General features: G+C 40.7%; 2 protein-coding genes across 8 annotated transcripts in view; one reads left to right on the top strand and one right to left on the bottom strand.

The window, feature by feature from the left end:
- Positions 1-16,860, bottom strand: part of itsn1 (intersectin 1 (SH3 domain protein)) — a 49,487-nt gene extending 32,627 nt beyond the window's left edge. For 2 of the 4 annotated variants that reach the window (XM_026189070.2, XM_026189071.2), the window contains exons 1-8: positions 16,677-16,860; positions 5,061-5,120; positions 3,227-3,319; positions 1,612-1,675; positions 1,279-1,439; positions 673-858; positions 364-427; positions 82-182 (exon numbers count right to left, since the gene is read on the bottom strand). In XM_026189070.2, coding sequence (XP_026044855.2) covers positions 82-182; positions 364-427; positions 673-858; positions 1,279-1,439; positions 1,612-1,675; positions 3,227-3,319; positions 5,061-5,088 — 697 coding nt within the window. In that variant the 5' untranslated portion in view covers positions 5,089-5,120; positions 16,677-16,860. The remainder of the gene's footprint in view (positions 1-81; positions 183-363; positions 428-672; positions 859-1,278; positions 1,440-1,611; positions 1,676-3,226; positions 3,320-5,060; positions 5,121-16,676) is intronic. The other 2 variants (XM_026189072.2, XM_026189073.2) reach the window with 1 other exon arrangement.
- The window catches only part of cryzl1 (crystallin, zeta (quinone reductase)-like 1), a 29,654-nt gene continuing 22,226 nt past the window's right edge, over positions 15,389-22,816 (top strand). The window contains exons 1-12 of one of the 4 annotated variants that reach the window (XM_080287922.1): positions 15,389-16,292; positions 18,204-18,281; positions 19,138-19,210; positions 19,375-19,419; positions 20,068-20,136; positions 20,686-20,819; positions 20,923-21,034; positions 21,234-21,254; positions 21,571-21,669; positions 22,094-22,218; positions 22,390-22,495; positions 22,575-22,620. In XM_080287922.1, the coding sequence (XP_080144048.1) occupies positions 19,156-19,210; positions 19,375-19,419; positions 20,068-20,136; positions 20,686-20,819; positions 20,923-21,034; positions 21,234-21,254; positions 21,571-21,669; positions 22,094-22,218; positions 22,390-22,495; positions 22,575-22,620 (812 nt within the window). In that variant the 5' untranslated portion in view covers positions 15,389-16,292; positions 18,204-18,281; positions 19,138-19,155. Of the gene's footprint in view, positions 16,293-17,581; positions 17,826-18,203; positions 18,282-19,137; positions 19,211-19,374; positions 19,420-20,067; positions 20,137-20,685; positions 20,820-20,922; positions 21,035-21,233; positions 21,255-21,570; positions 21,670-22,093; positions 22,219-22,389; positions 22,496-22,574; positions 22,621-22,816 lie in introns of those variants that run through there. The other 3 variants (XM_026189321.2, XM_026189322.2, XM_080287921.1) reach the window with 3 other exon arrangements.

Raw genomic sequence — 22,816 nt, 5'->3', positions numbered from 1 at the left:
GTAGAGAAAGACACACACATTTACATGCAAACATAACAGAAACATGATGACAATCAACAGCATGTGAGTGTGTGTGAGTACCAGTGAGGTGTCCACTCATCATCTTGTCATGGGAGTTAAAAAGCTGTCTGTACTTCAGCCTGGAGGACTGAGGAACTGCCCAGTCAGCAGGGGGCTGAGCACTGGGAGGAGGACAACAGAATAAAAAGCAAGAATGAGAAACCAATGAGATTTTATAATTAAAGAAAAAACTACATGCTACGAAGGACTATAGGTTCAAGTGCACAGCAGACTTTTACATGAACGTAACAGCTAAATTCACCAAGTTCAGAATGGTGCAAACATTTGGATTGCTTGACCTACCCAGCAGCATCAAAGGACGAGCCCTTCTGCAGCTTGGTACTGGCCCGATTAAACGAAGAGGGAGCTGAGAGCGACAGAGAGGAGTGCATTTTAGGACTTGGTGAACTGCATGTGTTGTTGTGTAATTTTACTAAGAAGCCTCTAACTTAAAAACAAAATAGTGACCCGTGTCTTAGAAAAGCATTCATGCAGAGATAAGAGAGCGTGTGAATGTCTGAAATGTAAATACATTAAGCTTGTTATGTGTAAATACAAGCTTAGCGATGGAACGCATCACAAAGATGTGACGACAATGCTCTCCACTGTTACCTGGGTGGGAGAAGCCTGAGATAGGCTGTATTATGCCCGTGGGAGGAGCTCCGTTGGCAATGGGCTGTGGGAGGGGTGGCGGCGCAGACGAGACGAGTGGGGGCGAAACCCCGACGGGAAGAGGAGGCAAGGGGAGCGGGGGCACGCCGGGCAGAGGAGTAGCGATGGGTGCCATGGGAGGCATGCCTGAGTTAAAAACAGAGCGAGAAGACAAGATGATGCTGTCTGTACACACAGGGAAGGAGGCAGGACCATTATCACTATATATGAGTTAATTTAAAAGACAATTATTTATTATAAGTTATCTGCAGTATTTTTAAGAAATGAAGATGCCCCATGAACTGTCCTGACTCCAATGATCTGATCCAACTGCTTTTTCCTTGACACTTCTGAGCCCTCGTAACATCAAAGGTTCAGGAGATAAATTTGTGGCTGATCAAAACAGGTTTATATCAAATGAAATTTTCAATCAGCTCATCTTGTAGAAGAGATTCATTTAGTTTCTTTATAAATTGAATAAATACAGTAACAGGTATTGCTGATTCTCAGAAAAACAGGAAGGTGCTCACTTATTTTTCATGGAATTAGTTCAAGTGTCAGTCTTACCAAAACCAGTCTGTGGGGGTAAAGGTAGCGGGGGTTGTTTCATACTGGGAGGAAGCGATGGGGGCAGAGGGTGACCCTGTAGTTTCAGCTTGATGAGCTTCATTGCGATTGAGAACTCGTGGATATCCATTCGGCCATCGCTGTTCATGTCAGCCAGAGCCCTGCAGATTCACACAGAGCATGAGCACTTTAAAACATTAACGAGGGGTAAAATCTGACATGGATTAAAAACCACTGGTGCAAAAAAAAACAAAAAAAAAACTTAGACAATAGTCTGCAACTTTTAAAGGAGAGTAATAAATGAGCTGACTAATTCCTGGCTATGTGACTCACCATATTTGGGCGAGGACGGGCGGGGGAAGCCCTGATTGGAGAAAGAAGTTCCTGGCCTGGTCACCTGACAGACAGACAGACAGACAGACAGACAGAATGTGAGATCACCACAGAGCCCAGAGAATCTAAATGTAAACGACCTCTGACCTTTATTACAATGTCAACTAAATCATAAAATGCAGATAGTCAAACCTTATTGAAGTTTCTCTGAATCAGTAAAACATAATCTATGATATGAAATGGCTTCCAACTTTTCATTCTTGAACTAAAGCAGCTTTACATGACTCACAGTCCAAAACGTTGTTGGTTTTTTTGGTTTTCTTTTTCTCTTAAACTGGGACTCAAATTCCCGTTTTCCAACCCTGGGGTAGGGTCTGGGAGATAAGCCAATCATTGGTGAGCTATGGCTCTTGTGCAGGTACACAAGCAGAAGCAGGGCAGTGATCAGCGGGGTGTGGTTGACATGTAGATGCTAAACAATGCCAAAGGGTTAGATCAAGGGTCCTGCAGACAACAATGGTCCAACTCCAGGAGGTGAGAAACTGCCTCCTGACGTTACTCGATTACAAAAACAAATAGATTAGAAGCTCTAGATAAACAGTAACAGGTTTTGTAGGCGGTGTTTCCTTAGCATGTTAATTAAGAAGCAACACAATGTGTAATAGTCAAACAACAGTGAGTCTGCCCCTTGATTCTTCATCTCCTCAGCTCATCCTCTGTCTGAAACAAGCTCTTTTCCTTCTCCCTTTAATGTTTCGGGTAAGCCTGGCACTTTGATCACTGTTCCCGAAAACTGTGACAGCAACTCAGCCATGTGACCGTTTTTCTCATGCCTGACTCAGGAAAAATAAATCATCACATCAGCACTGGAAGAGAAGCAGAAGTCATTGAAACAGGAAACAGTTTTATTTTTTTGGTTGCAACAATCTCCGTCTGCCTCATCACGGGAGTCTGTGCGCCTGCACTCTTACATCATTAAAGTGCACACAGAGACCGACCCGCTTGAAAAACTTGTGCGTCCAGTCTGACCAAAGCAACAGTTGTGAAGTTGCTTTTGGCACATGCTACCTGTTCTTAAGTACAACATCAACTGCCTGTGAGTCAACTGTCTTCTGATTTGCTGCCCGTCACAAACAGCTTGGGAAGAGCACGTGGGGTGGAGCTCTTTCGGTCAAAGATATCCACTCTCACTGACTCACACAGAGAAAGGAGAAACAGCTGCCTGAGAGTGACCGTTTAAAGCAGTCTGAAGCCTGAATGAAGCTTTGCCTCATTATGTGTTAAATTACAGTTAAAGTTTGTCTTTATTCTTCAAATAACAGCATTTAAGCAAATATCTGAACAGCTGTATTTGTGAGGCACATTGAGATTTTGAACTGGATGAATTTACTATTAAATTGCAGTCATGGCTCTAGTGGCTGTGATGATTTCTCCTAATGAAGTCCAGTTTTCTTTGATCCAACCACATTTCCCACAACGCACATCGAGCACTTAGGACATTTGACACCTGGACAGCAAGTTCCCCACAGAGCCAATAATAAAACACGTGACACTGGCATTGTGCATGCCCCTATCACCCCTTACCCATGTTTGTGTGAGAGCGAGAGAGTGTTACCTGTGATGAAACCCCCAGCAGTCGGAGAGAGGCTGTGAAACTGCTGGTCATGTTTGGCTCTCTCGTCCACAGAGATCAGAAACACATCTGGACCTAACGCATCCATAAGAAACAACAAACACACACAGAGCCAGTTACAACCACAGAGGTCGAGCCCAAGTCAGATACAGACAGGAAGAAAAGGGAGGCTTGAGAGGAATGCATTAGTCATGAGTCTCACTTCCTGTTATATAGCTCCTATAAGGGTTGGACAGAGTGCCAGCTCAGAGATGAATGGATGAGGAACTGAGTGCGTAATTAACATGCGAATTCAACCAATTCATCAGCAGTTGACAGAAATAATGTGAGCTTCTCTCATCACTGAGTTTACTACTTAAAAAGCCATTTCTGCTTCACCAGCCCTCATGCTCTACCCTCAGCTATAAAGAGATGTTGTGATACAACGTGCTGGTGTTAACTGTGATACAGAAAATTATTTAACAAAGATAAGATAATCCAGTTCCAGCACAGTTACAGTGACAGGCGGTAACTTTGCAGTTTTGGTGGCTCTCTTCTCTTTACAGCCTTTCAGTTTCTGCCATTGTGCAGCCACAGCTTTTCTGAACACTTCACAGCTGACTAAAGTAAAGTGACCGCTGCTGATGGCATTCATGTTTCTACTGCTGAAGAACGTTACACAGTGCAGCAAACCCACGAAAATCCCACAGAGAGCCCCACAAGGGACAAAGTAATAATTCAAGGAAATTAAGAAAGAAGATAAAAGAAGGAACAGGGTGCAAAAGTTTTGTTATAACTATAAAAGACACCACACGATGAAAAAAAGAATATCTCATGTATTTGCACACTACATATATATGGTGTGTATGCCCTTTTTTTAATACTATACATTTAAAATACAAGAACAGGAATTTAAACTACACAATATCCATCTTTTCTTGCATAAATCCATATTTTCTGTGAATCGCACTACCTTTCTACCATTTGTCTTACTTCCATTTACTTGGAAGAGAAGGGAGTTAAATGTTTAGTGAGTCATTCTAGTTCATTGGAAAATGAAAGACAAATCACTGCGGACTGAAAGTCATTTCTCTGTAACTGTTGATAAAAATTATACTTGTCGGCTGTCTTTTGTGCTGGAAGCTTCTGCCACAACATTTCAACAGAAACACAACAATTATCCTGCTGGCAATGTGTTTTTTAATTCTCTTCTATTTTTATTAAAGAAAAAACTGTACAAACATTCATTCAGCCTCAAATGCTTCTAGCTGCAGAGATTTATTTCCAGCATGTTCCCCTGATGACAAAACGCAAGCAATGCTGGTCCTCATTCAGTGTAATGTGTTTTGGGTGACAGCTCACAGTCTATGGTCTGACAAATCTCAGTCTGTGTGCTTTTTAACTATTCGACTTAGTCTGCCTTTGCCTCCATCTCTTAGTTGTTGTGATGGGAGATCTGTCTCTTTGGCTACAATTTTAGAACAACTTGGTTGTTGTTTTCTTTGACAGGAGCTACATCCACTCATAGCCACTCAGCTACAGTGCTCCCCAAAACTATATTACCAGAAAAGTAAAATTAATTGTTTTACTACTTGGCATAAAATGGGCATAAAACAAATATATCTGAAAATATAAGAACAATGTAAGTATCCAAAGTAGCAACAATATCAGCTTTGCTGTACGGCTAACACACTATTTAGAGGGCGTCATGTGAGAGACTTTATTCTACTTCAAAGATGTGGTTTGTCTGATGAACTCTTGATGTTGTCATTTAGCTTGACTGAGAGAAAACGTTCACTATAGCTCTCTGTTAAGTCAGCCACATGTAAATACTGACCTGTGAACGTGGTTGGGAACTGTGCCATGGTTCGCTCAGTCTTCTGCAGCTACACAACACCTGAAACAACACATTAAGAAAAACAGATGAAAGTTTTATCTGATCGAACCAACAAAACCTGTTCACCTCAACACTATTTCTCTAGTGAACCAGAAAAATGCTTTTATTGTGAAGGAGCCAGCCTCTGTGTGCGAGGTCAGCAACCCAGCAAGATGTTTAAAGGACAAAACAATGTCTGGTCAACAGCCAAAGGTGGTGACACAGTGGACAAACTCAGTGAGGGGGAAGCAATTTTCCAGTCCAGTCTGGAGCTCATTTTCCTCTCTGCTGTCTTTCTTTTGGGTCTCCATCCCAGTGATCCTTACACGCTTACACTTACTAACTTTTAAAGAAATTTATCTGGATGTTTTCAAATGTTATGTTTAAAAAAAAATCTCCAGTTGTCATCTGTTCAGACTGCATCCAGTCAGAGCACATTAGCTATGCTTGTGCATGTCAACAGGGCAGCAAACTTCTCTTCATGCAGAGCAGGCTGAGCCTGAGCGCAGTCACTTGTTTTCAGGACCACTTTGCTTCACCAGGGCTTCCGCGCAGTTTAACAAGAACAGTTTTTAGAACATAATGCATGCAATTAAAACCTAGTTCACCTTCAAAAAACATAGAAGAAATTCATTGGTTTTATAAGACTAATCTACAGCTATCCTCCAGAGCTCCTCTGCTTCTAATGTCTTAGATGTAAAAGGCGTCTGGAGGTTGTTTAGTGGAGTTGCTGGAGTTAATGTTAGAGCAGAGCGGGGCGCCAGACTTTGGTGATAGTCCAGATCTGACTACACAATAACACTGAGCAATGACCCACACATAAAAATACCATCCATGGTAGTGTCTTGGTAGGTACGTTGCAGACTCACACCCACATGTTACAGCTGTGTATCGTCACAAGGAGTTAGTGTCAAAAAATGTGTGAAAAAACAGTAACGTTGGCCAACCATGTTCACAGTGTTGATCCTTTATTCTGCCTCTGATAAACAAGAAGACAGAAGTCATAATAGACAAAGAACATCTTTGTAGTGAAGCGAAACAAGTTAATAAGAAAACTCTCAACTGAAGCCACTGTCTGTGCTTCTCATCAACGCTTTCTGAATATTAAATGTTTTCCTTGTTTTTTCCTGGACTTTATCCTCTTGTGTTCAAGCTGACCTTTCTACCAATCAGCACCCTGCACATGGCAGAGTACAGACTTTTGGCTTTTAGAGGATGTCACCCAAGCATGTTTCCCACAGATAACACTTGACTCATATTGGCCAGTGACAGTTGCTCAGGTATATTCTGTGATTTCAGTTAATTTCTCCATCCGTCTAATATGATGACATGATTGATTCACTAATGGAAAATCCCTTCACTCTCATTATGCACTGTAAAAATGACACGAAATATCGAGCTTGGTTCAAATGCTGCAAATTTGTCCAGTGAAATTACGCAGTCAGTGTAAACGGCTCCATTAAAAATGGGAGGTCGGAGAAATCTTTTTAATGACAGAAATATTTGCACAGATTTTACACGCCTGGTGTGAAAAGGCCTTTATTTTGAAAGTTCAGTTGCTGTAACTAGCTAGTTCTAGTCCATCTTGCGTTCCCCTGCAGGCCAGCAGACGGGGTAGTTTTTGTGGTAATCGGACAACTTACACATTCTGGTTACAGTCCCATAATCGCTCTCTCTGCAAATTCAGAAACCAATGCAAAAAGATACCCACATACTATAAATTGTGCATTAGCTGACGGTACTGCAATTATTTCTGAATAGTCTACACAGCTCGCATTAGTAGTTAATGGTTCCTTGTTGGTTTTATTATAGAACCAAGACACTTTGAGCCAGTGAGCTACAACTGTAACTTCATAAAAGCAATGTTAGCGTCAAATCTAAATAAATATTTTAAAGTCAGTATTTCTTACAGACAACACAGACAGAAAAGTTAGAAAAATAAATGTAACTTATATTTCCTCCAGCACTCTCATCTCTTACAACAACAACAGCTCATGTGTCTGCATTAGCAAAGGCATGATAATCAGATCCAGACCTGCCTCCCACCCCCTGTATCACAGCTAGCAGACAGCCCACAATAACAATGTGACATACATTGCAACAGACAAGGACTTAGGACGGGTGGATGAGTATATGTATGTGTGGGTTGTTGACCCTTTTACTGTGCCCAAGCTTCACGCACACAAGAAATTACCAAACAGTGAGGCCAAATTCTGTTTGAGAGTCCAAATCAAAAATTTGCAATTTTTCCATTTAGTCCCACAGGAATCGTGCCACGCATGATAGCTAGAGTTTATTACATTAAGTTCTCAGATGGCGACTCATCAGATTTCAAAACAGCATAAGGACAGATGGAATTTAGTCTACAGTGCTCAAACGAATCATAAAACTCAATACAAAGATAGTTTTCCAAAATCGCTCTGATATTGCTGTATCAATAAGACTGCTAAACCCTTCAGTATGAATCTGTCCTTGGCCGATTGAAGGGCTTGCTGTGGAGTGTGTGTGCCCCACTCTCATCAGAGTGGGAGGACAAAGTAACCAACTTAAGTAGGTCAGAGGAACAAAGCCCACCCCACACACACACGCACACACACGCATGCACGCACACACATGTGGCTCGATATTACACGAAAGAATATTGAAGCAGCTGAGCACCTGCAAACATTTTTGCCTAGTTTAAACAACACACAGGGAGAAGTGATTAAACTTCTAGTCATCTACAGAAAAATGATAGCAAAACACAACAGTTTGGAGGTGATGCTCAACAGATGGTGCCATTTACAAAGAATGGAAACAGGAGCAGAAAGTGTGGGGCTTATAAACTGCTGAATTATTTTTACCTTCCAGCATCTCAAAATCTAGTGAATGAAAAGTCAAGTTGCATAAAGTCCTCACCACAGATTAAGCTGCTTGTGAAACAAACTGACGTTTGTGTACAAGAACCAGTTATACACAAAACCCAAGTAAGAACAAGAGGATCACACCCATCGTGACACTGGAGGAAAAAATAATAATAGCGCTGTCCAAACATTCGTACTCATCATGAACTTAGAAGAAGCTTGAATAGTTGTGACAGATTAAGGACAGCTATCACTCGACTCAGTAGGCATCTTAGAGGTGTGCCTTATTTTTTATTCTTATTTATCTTTATTGCATTGTAATTTAATAAACTGATAACAGGATAGTGGATGAACAAAAGCACTCGCTGGGCACACCTGAAATATCAGAACAAACAGTCACATGTCAACGTCGCAGATGTAGACATATTTAAGACACCACACGCAGCATGTTTTTATTAAAGGTCGGAGTGATTAATTATTTCATTGCAATTTTAAACACATTTTTTAAAACAATTTTGGGCATTTTCCTGCCAAACCTCAACTCTGTCACGTTTTATAGTCGTGGGTAAGATGCTAAAAGAGAAATATCGAACTATAGATCAAAGAACAGCTCCCAGTGAAAAGCCAAAGTCCATCACCAGTCTGACCTTTCAGAATAAAATAAACGATCATATCAGGATAAAGACATTTGTGCCTTCAGTCCTGAGCTAAAGCTGCAGGATGTTAAGGCAAACATATGGAGATGACATCAAATTCAAATAAATGCATCAGGAGAGGAGACACATATTCAACGGCAAAGGCTCCTGATATGATCTTTAGGCCAGATCCCCCAGCTTACTTTATTCATCAGCACGCACAGCCTGAGTGTGACCTTTCCTTTGCAGAACTGTACGACAAAAACAGGCACAAATCTTTCTGAAACAATAGCAAGTACTGAACAGAAATTAATTTGAAGCCCTTTGTTGCATCGAATCTTTTGTCATATTTATCATGTGCAGTTAAGGGTTTAATGCTCTGTTTACCCCGTATATATATACACAGTAATTGTGGGATTAGTCTCCATAATTAGAGCACTGGGATGTAACTGGAGTCTGTTATCATGGCTTGTGGCAGATGACTGTGTAAGCCCCTCTGTCCCCCCCCTCTCTCTCTCACACACACACACACACACACACACACACACACACACACACTAAAGGCTTCTGGTTGTCCCTCCCCCTCATTTTCCTGCTGAAGCTCCTGCATTACTGATGCTCCATCCACTCCGATATTCTTATGGCTGTGGACATCCTCTGAACTGTACTGTGCCTCGCAGAAAAAAAAAATGCTGCAATCTATGCTTATAGTTTCCAATTCCCCTCAAGCGCCTTTTCTACTTCTGTCTTAAAGTGAACATGTTGCTCTTAATCAGAGAAGTGAAAAAGCACCTTATGAACACAGCAGTTAAAAGAACTCCTGACACTGCATTCAGCACAGAGAAAATGAAATGAAGAGTAAATGCGATGTTCACTCACAGTATAAACATGGAGATAACACATAATGAATGTCAGTTTTTTAAACATTTACTCTATGATCACTTCACATCACGCTGGATCAAAACTCAGTCAAATCAGACAACAGATTGCTCCACCTGTGATTGCAAACATTGTCAACACAATCTTCTCAATCAGCTCTCCTGTTTTACTTGTTGGTCTAACATGTGTCCACTTATGTCAACTAATCAGGATAACGCAGATCATTTGTTACCATTTTATATCGGTGCTCTTTGATACACCATTTTTAAACTTTTAGTGGGTCAAAAATTCATGTGACAGGAAACACATGGGGCGATCGTGGCTCAAGAGTTGGGAGTTCGCCTTGTAATCGGAAGGTTGCTGGTTCGAGCCCCGGCTTGGACAGTCTCAGTCGTTGTGTCCTTGGGCGAGACACTTCACCCGTTGCCTACTGGTGGTGGAGGGACCGGTCCGGTGGCGCCAGTGTCCGGGAGCCTCGCCTCTGTCAGTGCGCCCCAGGGTGTCTGTGGCTACAATGTAGCTGCCATCACCAGTGTGTGAATGTGTGTGTGAATGGGTGGATGAATGAATGTGTAAAGCGCTTTGGGGTCCTTAGGAACTAGTAAAGCGCTATACAAATACAGACCATTTACCATAAATGTCACATTGTGGAAATGTCACCTGTTATTCACCCGATACTGTTGCGTCACTAATCAAGAGATTATTATTATAATCATAATTATTATGATTATAATATCATCAAGTAGAATGTGAAGTTGTCTTCTCCAGTTAATATCACATGTGATGCATTAGAAAACAGACTTCTTGTAGTTGAAAATCGAGGTCTGGAGCACGACTACCCATGTAACAGCGCCGCTATACTCGACGCTTTGTTTGTGTCCTGGGCTGATTTTGATGTCATTGCGCCACAATCTTCGCGCACCTCTCTAAGTAGTTTTCGAGGAAAAAACAACTTACCCACATTAATAATTAATATTTCCCTATATTTTAAAAAAAATAAAAACTCAGCAAATTACTAAACTGTAAAGAAAAGGACGAGCACATAAGAAGGAGAAGCAGAAGATCATTGAATGACAGAACTAAACCCTGATCTTAAGAACATTCATTTGTTATTTTGTTGTTGCATCCTGTCAGATGGCTTAACAGTGAGAGTGTTGATATTAATAACTGCAGGCTCCTTGCATGAGTGCTCACACGCGACATACTCCCCCCACATATAAATAACATGTGCATTTTATCAAACACACACCAAGTCCAACCCCCTCCTTCCTCCTCTTCTCACTCACACGTGAAAGACACACCCGCTCTGAACACACCCTGTGCCACTGACCCCAAGCTCTGCATCCAACACGCTCTACCACATTTTTTATCACGTTGCTGTCAAGAGCTGAGGCTTGATAGGTGGCAGTACCCACTCCCACCCAGCACAAACACAAGATTACCAGAGCAGTGTCAGAGCAGATTATTTAATAATGTAATTATCTTGATAATTGTGTAACTCTGTAAATACAGTATCCCGTTTGAACGGGCCTAAAAGCACTATGTTAAAATGCATTAGATTCTATAATGTGTTTCATTGATTAGAACTAGGAAAAGTTAAATAAATGTATCCACAGACATTTAAGCAACTACCTACAAACCATTTTTTAACCTCAAGAACTAGCATCGTTGAAATATTTTGCAATATTTTATCAGCCTGAAACACAATGGCCCTGCTTACCTCATCGCACACTTTGGAACCGCTGGTACAATCAAGAATAATGCTGGTTGATTTTAGTGCTGCCCAGCTTCAGTTGAAACTGTTATCAATATGCTGACTGCTTTGAATAATTTTAGTTGCCACTATATGAGCTCAGCTTGTGCCACATTATCTGGAGGGGGACCTGCTGCTGCTTCACTCTGGCTGTTGTGCTGGGTAAATTTAATAGGTACAGGGTCACATCTGACATCTATCGGTCTCCTACAGCTGCTCTTAGCTAAAACATTCTTGACCTGTTAGTTCTACTCTGTGTCTGTTTCTGTGGGTGTATTTCTTAAGAGTGGACTTCCCTATTTTTCCCCTTTTTTCTTTTTTTAAAAACCTGAGTTTTACTGTCTTGAGGAAACAGAAATCGGAATACATCAGCTGTGCTGTGAAGTAGGGCAGGGCGATATGACCAAAAATATTTATCACGATATACATTTGAAAATTTGCAATAACGATATAACTGACGATAATTGACGCTAGACAAAATACTTTACAACTCCTCAACTTTATTAGTGCAAAAAAAAAACCAACCCATCAATGTTTTTTCACTTAAACAAGCAGCTTTTTTTTAAGTGCATTAAAGTTATATAAAAAATTAACAGTGCAAATGCAAATTCCTTGCTGACAGCTTAACCAAAAGGCATTTCCAGTGGAAATTGGCCGACATATCCTGAGCATAACCATGTATAATATCCAAAAAACTTAAAACGAGTGTTATACACATAATACGTTAATATTATGTTGAAGCACAGTACGTATCACTCGGCGAGGCGCCTGACTACGGTAGCCGTAATGCTCCGACAATCATCGAGCATTGCGCCTTCGTAGCTTAGCAAAGTCGCACTAAAACATTTGACAGATTTTCGAGCGCCGTGCACATAAAATCGTTTTGAGGTCAGTAAACACAACCATAATTCATACAGAAGGCACACGGGATTATAAAGGGCACTGTCGATTTTCAGAAAAATCAAAGGATTGATTTTAAGTGTGCCGTATTTTCCAAAAAACACGGTAATAACGACGGCCCGCTAGCATGCGCTACCAAAAATAGTGCTTTGTTGTGTATCTGACGGACGAAAGCTAAACCAGTTCCACACCACTGAAGTTGCAGCATTTTTACAAACCAATTCTGGTTCGTCCGTTTCATTTAACGATCCACTTTCGCCCTTCTCATTCTGCATCGCCGCCATGTGCGTATGTAAACAAAGGCACTGCGCATGCGCGTTTTACCCATATTCTATCGCGATATTTCATTTTCTTATCGTTGCCCAACATTACACCGGTATTACCGTGAACGTTATGATATAGCCCAGCCCTACTGTGAAGCCAGACTGACTCCATTATTTTTAAGTTGTGAAAGTGGAATCAGAGGACCACCATTCCCCATTTTTTGGAATTAAAGTTTATCCACCCGCTGGATTTATTTAGGCAATTTAATCATGGCACCAACAAGAAAAAAAATATTCAAACCAAAAACATTTCATTTCTTGAAAAAAAAAAAAGGCCCCTCCTGCTACCAGGGTCCTGGATAACATGTCTTGCCTTCTCCCTGATTAGTAATGCTGCAAAAACTTTAAAATCTGAAGGCAAGACCAACTTCATCAGTGGTACAGCAACTAAAAAGGAAATACAACACTATTCTCACCATGTAGCTTCTTAAATTCTGAGTAGATTTGGAGCCTCACAATTTTGCCTCACTCAAGCTGCTCAAACACTTTTTATCCTGAGATTACTGTTAGTGCTGGTGCTGATTACCTGTTATTCTTGAAATGTGAAATAAAATCTCGTTAAACAATGATTACAAAGCAAGTGATGAACAACTGCGTCATTTGTCCTGTATGTTCATACTGTACATCCTGTATTGTTGTGAATAAACATGTAATAAGGCAATATCAGTGGCAACACCCAATGGGGCAGGGATAGCTCAGTAGGTAGAGTGGTGGCCCCATGATCGGAAGGTCGGGGGTTCGACTCCACTGAACGGCTACCCTGAGGTACCCCTGAGCAAGGTGCCGTCCCTACACACTGCTCCCCGGGCGCTGCACTGGTGGCTGCCCACTGTTTCACTGGGTGAATGGGTTAAATGCAGAGGAACTATTTCCCTATGGGGACTAACACGCACACTTTACTTTACGATGGCTGTGCAGGAGCTTTGAGCTCAAGCTGAAATTCTGACCCTGATACCAAGGTTGGAAATCTTATTTAGCACAAAACTGAGAAATTCCCATGTTACAGCAACCAAAGCAGTAAACAAAGCAGCGAAGGTAGTGAAATGAGAGAATAGAGATGTGTTGAGTTGCAGTTGCAGTATATACTTCCTATATCTGTCCTTCTTACACTGTTAACCGTCTTATCAGGTTAGCCAATGGTATTCTTTGTCATACGGTATGGCAGTATGACTATACAGGGTTTCATCACTGATACATGCATGTACACAGATAAGAAAAAACTCCCAGGTCTCTGGTAGAAGATCAAGTTTACCAAGATAAGCAGATTTGTTAAATGTTGAGTTGGGCTCCAGGTTATGGTTTCCATGTAATAGAATGCAGATTAACCACCTAATCTATCTTAAAACTTTGTCCTTGTTTGTGCACTATACTGTATTTTTTACCCTCTAAAAGTCCTGCAGTTAAAAAGAGTAAATAAAATAAAACAACCAACGCTGTTGAATGGAGCTCTGGGACACACTGGAACAAACTGTTATGCGATGCTGAGATTGATGTTGAAATATCACTTACATTGAAAGTGAAATTACTTAAATTAATTCACATAAATGTGATCACACATTAGTGGGTATCACACATTGATGTCTCCTCCTCAACACCTTTTGAACTCTCGCAGCCCCGTAGAAATCCCACTTCCACTTTCACACCTCACTGTTGGGATGTTGTCTTCGCTGTAGTCTTCACCAGGTTAACGCCGAACATGCTAGATGACATCTAATGCTATCCACTGTTCGTCACACTTTCTAAGAAGTCACAGAAACTCTCCTTTGCCACATATCACTCATATATATCAACATACCACTCATTTGTCGGTCTGTTTGTGCACACACAATCACTTTTTTCAGCTCATCATTTAGAGTCACAATGAAAACACAGAGATAACTAAGAAAAGTCTGTTGTGTCCGAGTCATTTTTATAACCCTTCATGCAGTTAGGTTTATAGGAAACCACAGGTGTGGTATTTTAGTGACCACAGACATATTCACCTTTATTGCACTGAGCTTCTTCTTTTTCGCTTTATTAGACAACCATACTGGTTCACCAATTACCACAATAGTTCACGTTCTTTCCATACAATAAATACACTGTTGTGAGCATTGTTTGTGACTGTTTCAAGCCCTGCCTTCTATCTACAGGAGAAGTCAGGGCTGTATGATATCATATATACATAAAGCACATTTTACAAAGAAATATAAAAAAGGCCCTCCTCTGTGGTAGTTGGGAGATATCTTGGCCAATCTGGTGCAGACAAAATAACCACTGGCAACACGAAGTGAGTGGATGATTTCTTAAAACAAACGACTGAAGCCAGAACCAATCAGGAAAAATATATTGAAATGATTGACTTATGATAGGGATAGGGACTCTAAATACACTTAGAAACAATCAGAGCCTTCGATGTCTACCACCAGTCCACCTCAGATTATCAATACCAATAAAGGAGCCCTCTGCATATGCCACTTTTAAGGCGCATCTCAAACAATGCTTTATCACAAACGAAGCATGTGATCATTTTAAACTCTTTTATTGTCTGATATGTTGTTTGTTTTGTTACATATCTTGACGTTTTTCTTTATCACATAGTTTTATGTGACCTGAACAGTCACAACTGAGGCAAGTTAGCAGTTTTGCTAAACTCTGGCTTGTTAGATCTTCTTGCACTGATGTTCATTAACATGCACTGTCCCTGTTAAATAAACACAGACCTGCCTAAAGCCAAAGTCCAGCACAGACACAGAGAGCAGTTTTAAAAAGATGCAAAACAGATCCTCTCTAGGTATAAGGTTACTCTGATGCATGGCTGCTCCTTTCTACATCTACCATCAGTCTCTGTTGTGAACTGATGGATTCCCTCGTAACTGCTGAAAGACTGTTAGCTAGCATTACACAGCATGCTATTCAGTGAGTGCATTTTTGTAAATGTACAGTAATTAGTGCATGTCATTATGTTTTGTTCTGCAGAGGAGAGTTAGCTGTGGATCACATTTTTTGTCTCATGTTAATTTTGTGTGTCAGGTTAACACAGGTCCCCTACCAATAACGACCATTATTAAAATGCATTAGACAGACTTGAAACGCTACATCTGGCATTTTGTCTTTTTACAAGTCTCACGTTATTGAATTTAAATCCTATTACCTGAACATTATCACTGATTAGAACACGCGGAAATTACAATCCCAAACAAGTGTAATAGTGGATGCAGACCCAACAAGCACCAGCCATGAACTGAGTGAGAGTGCAAAGCAGAAATACAACAACACTTCCAAGCAATGTCCAGTTAGGTTAGCAAAAAATAACGTGCTCAGATTTCTTCCTTTCATTCTTAGCCCACTTTCTTCCAGTTTTCATAACAACATCAAAGCAGTACTGGCTAGATTTTATTTTCTTTTTTTTTTAATCAACTCGGGAATGAAACAAGCTCCAGTCCTCCCACCTTCACGACGGCCACTCAGCATCCACGTTACCATGGAAACCAGACCGAGCCGACGAAGCCTAGTAAGCCCTGTCAATCAAAACGCTGATGTTACACCTTCTCTAATGCAGAGGGAGTGTGCTAAATTCTCTGGAAAACAGTAACAGGAAAGATTCGTTTGGCAATCCCTCCTCACTTCCTGCATCATCTCAGCTGGACTCGCTAAATGATGAAGTGTGTCGCTCAACACACACGGGCGATTTTAAGCCCTTTCAGATAGATTATAAAGCACTCGGAGCGTTGTTTTGACTGGACAAGCAGCTGTGGCTAAAATCCGGACTTATATCAGCAAAGGCTAGGCTTACTGAACAAACCTCCACCCTGAGAGCAGCTCTCTGACCTCGCACCGTCAGCACTGTCGTCTCATCATCTTACTCTCAGCCGATCCGGGTACTAGCGACACTCCATATAAACACAAGGAACACGTTTGTGAAATTAAACGTTAGGTCGCAGGCAGGCAATGCAGATGCAGTGATTTAACATTAGCATGCAGGCTAACTATTAACAGTGGGTGGGTAGCATCGTCTTAACAGTTTCCTTACGCTCCGATCTTGTTTCAATAACTAATATCACGCATTTCCTTAAATTCTTGAACATCTCATCACATCACTTATGGAGGCTGATAGGAGTACATCCCACGCCGGTAAAAAAAAAATCCATTTATTGCCTCTAAAGCTGTCAGTGCAGTTAGCGAGCAGGCTAACCAGTGATGAGCTAACGCCAGCCCGCTCAGGGACATTCTTTCACATCACCCACACTGCACTCGGCTCTTACCTCATAGTTCACTTTCCATCGTTGAATGCTGAATAAATTGGGCAGATGGGTGCTTATGTGACCACACAATGTGGTCTCTTCTCCCAAAATTTGCTGTTTTATCACTAAAACCCTTTCCGGTGAATCTCCCTTGGCTCTGGAATCCTGACCGACTGAGGGACAGCTGGAAAATGGGGTAACGCCACTGAGATATCGCGAGATGTTCTCTCACGGTAAATTACATCGACGCAATCTCGCGAGAACGGTTTTCTTGTCCGGATCACAGGGATTCTCTGCGAAATAAACGGATTAGTAGCGCTCCTGTTGGCAGCTGTTAATTAGAAAATACATACATTCATACATTTTAAGAATAAATTAATAATAATTTTAAAAACTCTTAGCAATAATGTAAAATATGTAATGAATCACATAGATGAATAAATACGACATGGCTAAGATTTCATCCTTGCAGGCAACACATACAGAAAACCAACACCAAAATAAAATAGCCTTATTAAGTAGAATAAAACCGAGCTACAAAACAAATACTACTATAGTAATATCACTCAAGTGGAAATTACTAAAAACATAATATTTTGACCCTTTGACAAAAAATAGCTCATTGTTGTAAAATAAAATAAAGCAAAACTAGAACAGAATTGGTTTAATGTAGCAGAAAAATAAAATTAACTAAATAAATGCAGAAATTCATTCATTAAACTGAGGTTTTGCTAGTAATTCACTGGCTTTTGTTAAGGCATACGTTTTTCTTAAAACAGTTTTAATTAACGTACTGTTTTCCTTCTTCTTGTATTATTATTATTATTATTATTATTATTATTATTATTATTATTATTATCATATACGAAATCGAACACCAATGATTCATTTCATATTACATGTCCAGTAGTGGGCGGTATTGTAGTCATAGAAAGAAAAAACAACGAAGAAGAGGAGGTCAGCTGATTGACTTTATCCATCCGATCCCGGCGGTTTGATTTTTCCTATATTAGACTCAGCTGTTATTTGAAGAGCACTAGTCCAGTCGGTCACGTTATAATATTTTGATATTCTGTGTTTGTGGATTTGATGAAAATCTGCAGCGTTATGAAAGGTCTGTACTGCCGAGCTGTCAGTGATGCTGAACCCAAGTTCGTTATCCAGGAAATGGTGAGTTTGAGGTTCCAGCTGAGCAACTACAGCACGTCAGTATTAAAGGAACTTATTAGAAAAGCAAATTAGCTGTGCAGGCTTAATCTGCATATTTAACTCCCTGCTGCTGATTAGTCTCAGTCAACTGAACAATCCCTGCTTCTCTGAATATGTATAACAACTAACTGTCTGTAAAAATGATTATTTTGCAGGTGTTTTTGCTCTTTCATAGTAAGCTGCATTAAAATGTTTAGAAGAAGATCATGTCAGATATATGCATGATTTATTTCTTAGTTAGTGTAAACATATTTTACGTTTCTGCTGTTTTTTTTGTGTTTATGACTTCTACCTTTGTCTTCATTGTTACACTGAGCGGCTTTGTGTGTTTCTCTCCAGACTCTCCCAGATGTCCTGAGCAGCCATCAGGTCAGAGTTCAGGTGAAGGCGTGTGGACTCAGCCCACTGGACCTTAAGGTACTAACAGTGTGAGACCTGTGGCTGAACATGTTTCCCGGTGGGTTAGTGTAGCTTAGTTATAGTGCATGTTAGTTCTGCCAAAACTGGAATTAATCCACACAGTCTATCCCAGCTCTCATAGGTCAAGAGGGCTGGACAGGTCCAGTCTGTAACGGGGCTAACACAGGGCGACAGATAACCATTTAAACTCACAGTCAAACCAGTTAACCTACCCCACGCATGTGTTTGGAGAAAGTCCGGAGTACACGGAGAGAACCCACTCAGACACTGGGAGAGCATGGAAGCTCTGCCAAAACATCCCCAGATAGATTCAAACCCAGGATGTTCTTGCTGCAAGGCAGAGCCACTGCACCACAGTGCCGCCAAGTAAAAGAATAAAACTACAAAAAGTAAGAAACATAATTGTTTCATAAGTGAACCATCCAAAAATAAATATAATGACTCAGGGCTTTACCTTATTTCACTCCGGCTCCAGGCTTTCCCATATAGGTAGTAGCTCATCGTAACTCCCATTAATGAGCTACAGTAGCCTACAGCAGGGCTTAATCTATTATTAACTGTGATTTTGTAAATGTGGAAGAGATTTCTAATCGTATTAAGAGGATGGACCTGATCTCAAAATGCTTTAAAATATTAATTTAAAAAAAACTACCTACCTGATGGGTTAGAAAAGCTGTTTGTTTAAAGCTGCTTGTTTGTTTGAGGCACACTCACAATGTGTTTAAAAACATCAAAAGAAGACATATTTGTGGTTTAATTTTTCTTTCTTGCTGCTTTTGTTGCCTCTGAACTGAAATAATTTGATAAATGCATCACTGATAATAACTCACTACTTTGCTGATGTCTATTACAGCTGTTCAGAGATGTCGGGATGCAGAGGGATTTAATCCCTGTCGGCAGAGAGGTGGCCGGGGTCGTCCTTCAAGGTCGCAAACAGACACAAATTTTGACTCTGAAATTAGCTTTATTGTTCAGAACAAATTCACACGTGTGTGTTTTCGTGCCGAGTGAGTAAGAGACCTTGTGATGCATCATTCACGGGTCTTAATTTTTGTGTCTGTTTCCTTGTTTGTTTGTTTTTTCCTGACAGTTGGTCCCAAGGTTACCTTCTTTCAGCCGGAGGACGAGGTTGTAGGTAGGGATGATTTTTTAAATGGCGAATGTGAGGTTTTCTGTAGGATTGCAACTTGGGAATTTCTATAAGTTTAAATCTTTTTAAGAATAAATACTTGTGTTTACAGACGTCTTTGATTGTTCATTGTTTCTGAACTGTGACTCAGTTTTCTAAGTTGGACATGTTTTAATATCAGATCTGACTGAAACCTTGAATGTTGTTAGATCATATTCAAGAAGATGTCATAACCAAAATAACTTTAACACACTTGGACTGGTTTTTAGGGTTAAACAAGTCCTAACTTGCACAAAAATAAAGACACTAACAGTCATTTAAAACCAAAAGAATTTGATAACCTTGACGACCCCGAGCTAACTCAGTGATGAAGGATGAGGTTTTTTTTTGTCTCCTTAATGCACAGTCGGATTAACACTTTTTTTCCCACTAAATTTTCAAAGTAAAATTTCCTTTTAACTATTGAATTGTTAGAAAAGATATTTCTCTGCTAGGGTAAATAGACATGGAGTCACTTCTTCTTACAAGCAAGTCTTAATTCATTGTACTGTAGTACAAAGAACTTAGAGATCTCTCTGAAGTCTGTTTGATTTCTCTAAACTTTATCTTTTTGAAAGCGGCTCCACATTTCCCATTTTCATCTTCCCTCTTCAGGTATCCTTCCCCTGGACTCCAGCTTCTCAGGACTCTGTGAGGTCATTGACACCGATGAATATTATTTAGGTGAGATGCACGCTCTCTCACATCTTTATTATGTGAATTTTCTTTTTCCTACTTTCATCTATCAGATTTTATGACATAGTAAACTTACTTCTAAATTCTTTTAGGTCTATGTTATGTTTTTTATTCTGACTCTTGACTATACTAAATATCACAGCACTGACTCACCGATCATTTCAGAAAAAGGGTCACTCTGATCTAAAAGGTGAACCCGTTCTCGGCTCTGCTTCAAAGTCGACGGGCAGAATGTTTTTGTGTGTGTCCACCTTACCTCTGCACCGCATGGACTTTCAACTTTTTTGAATCAGAACTTTCAGATTGAAAGAAATGTAAAAGCACCTGAAGTGCACACACTGCCCTGATCCACCCCCATAGTCTCTGACTACATTTATAATCTTTGGAAAAGAACGGAGTGACAATCACCTTCTAGGCAGATGGATTTTAGAGCAACGTAAAGTTAAGAACTTTAAGAATCTTAAAAGTTGAAATCTTGTAAATAAAATCCTATAAAAAGCTGTTCAGTGAGCATTTTTGTGTTTCTGTGATCTCAAGTTCAGAAGCCAGAGAAGCTCAGCTCGGTGTGTGTGGCAGCAGCGCTGCGTGACGGCCTTTGCGCTTACACTGCTCTGCACACACATGCTCGTATGGCGGCCGGACACACGCTCCTGGTCACGGACGGAGCCAGCGTACGTAAAAACACTCAAAATATAAACTGTGTGCGACCTTGTAAAGCAAAGCTCTAGTTTGATTGCACTCACGAGTAATGATCTCATCCCTCTTGCTGCGAAGTCTTTTGGCCTCATGTGTATCCAGCTGGCTTGTTACCACGGGGCGAAGGTGCTGACGACGTCACACTCGCCACAGAATCACACTTTCCTTGAGCAGCTTCGGCCCAGTGTAGGTGCGTACCGACCCACGCTGACATTTCTGTAGCTCGCATTAAAAAACTTGATGATCATCTTTGAAATGTTCTCCAAAATCACATTTTGAGATACCGAAACTGGCCTTTTCTTGTCATTCCTTTCATATTCACATACTCTGCTTCCAACCTGTTTTCATCTCTGCATCCTGTCCTCTCCTCACCTTCATATTCTCCTCAGGTGTTCAGGATCCCTTAGTAGGTGAGCTCTTTTCCTCTCTTCCCCACTGACTTGCCTTGCTTCCTAGCTTGATTAGTAACATAACTGTCATTGGTGTTTGAGCTGTAATTCTATTTATGGGAAGATAAGCCATTAGTAATATTTTTTTTCTAGTTTTGCAGAAATAATTATTTCATCTAAAATCTGCTGCCATCATGTGGTCGTTAGTGAAAACTGCAGTTTGCAAATTAAATGTGATCAGAGTAGAATTACACACAACTCAGTCGGTTTCTTAGTTTTAAATGTTTTCTGAGCTGCAGTGACTCATTCTCTCATATATGTGTGTTTATGTGTGAAGCCAGAGTTATTCCAGTGTATAACAGCTCATCAGAACTGCTGTCGGCGGTTATGGAGGAGACGGGAGGACTGGGAGTGGATATCGTTGTTGACTCTGGAGGTAAAAAATAAAATTGCTTTTCCTCACATACTTGAAGTTTCTACACTATCTGGATGTCCAATCATGCAAAACTTCAGTTTTGCAGATGTTTACAGCCACTCAACAAGGCACCTTTGATGAGTTGTGATGGAATGACTAAAATATCTGTAATATAAAGACTTCCTGCCACAGCTCGTATATTGAGACTGTGTCGTGCACCTGTTTTATACGTCGTGGACACACCTGTGCTCCTCTCATGACTCTCCTCCATCCTTCATTGATGCATCCTTCAAGGTGCTGCAGTCAGACATCTGGTCACAGGCAGGATGAAGAGGCACAAATCAGACACATTAGAAAAGACCTTTGTGTATGTTTGTGTGTGTGTGTGTGTGTGTGTGTGTGTGTGTGTGTGTGTGTGTGTGTGTGTGTGTGTGTGTGTGTGTAGTTCATCTGCATGAAGGGGAGGAGGAAGTGGAGTCAGAAGAGAAGAAATTACTTCCACACAAACATGACATCATCAGTGTGCTGGGAGTGGGCGGCCACTGGGTTACATCCCACCAAGACCTGCAGGTGAGCTGGGGTCAGACTCAACAGCGGCATCATAAATTGATAACTTCATAGTTTATTATTACTATTTGAATAGAAATAACCTCTCTGGCTTTAAAGCATCTGAATGCAGCTCAGTCTGGTCTGTCTTCAGTATCACTTTCCTCACCTCTCTGTGTCTCTGTGTATTTGCAGTTGGACCCTCCAGATTGCAGATTACTTTATTTAAAATCAGCCTCTGTGTCCTTCCTAAACCCTGAAGTCTGGACAGCATCATCATCACAGCAAGGAAGATACCTCCGTATCCTGTTCTTGCAGCATATAATCTAAAACCTTAACTCTATAATGTGCATTTCTGAAGCCTTAACTGACTTTTGCAGATATTCTGAAGGATATCGTGGAGAAGATGTCAAGCGGAGTACTCAGGTAACCTCAAAATCTAGTTTAAGCAGTGCTGGATCACATTTCTCAGTGGGATCATACTATCTTAGATAAAGTACACAAATCCACATTTTAACACGAGGTCAACTTTCCAGTTTCCAGGATGCTCACATATGATTCCCACAAACATGCAGAAGTCCCAAGTCCAGCAGCTTAGACAATTTGTACATATGTTTGGAAC

Source organism: Astatotilapia calliptera, chromosome 13 (genome assembly GCF_964374335.1).
Source record: "Astatotilapia calliptera chromosome 13, fAstCal68.1, whole genome shotgun sequence".
NCBI classification, from domain to species: Eukaryota; Metazoa; Chordata; class Actinopteri; order Cichliformes; family Cichlidae; genus Astatotilapia; species Astatotilapia calliptera.
Note: the sequence above shows the minus strand (reverse complement) of the source record. Positions and strands in the feature narration are given on the sequence as shown.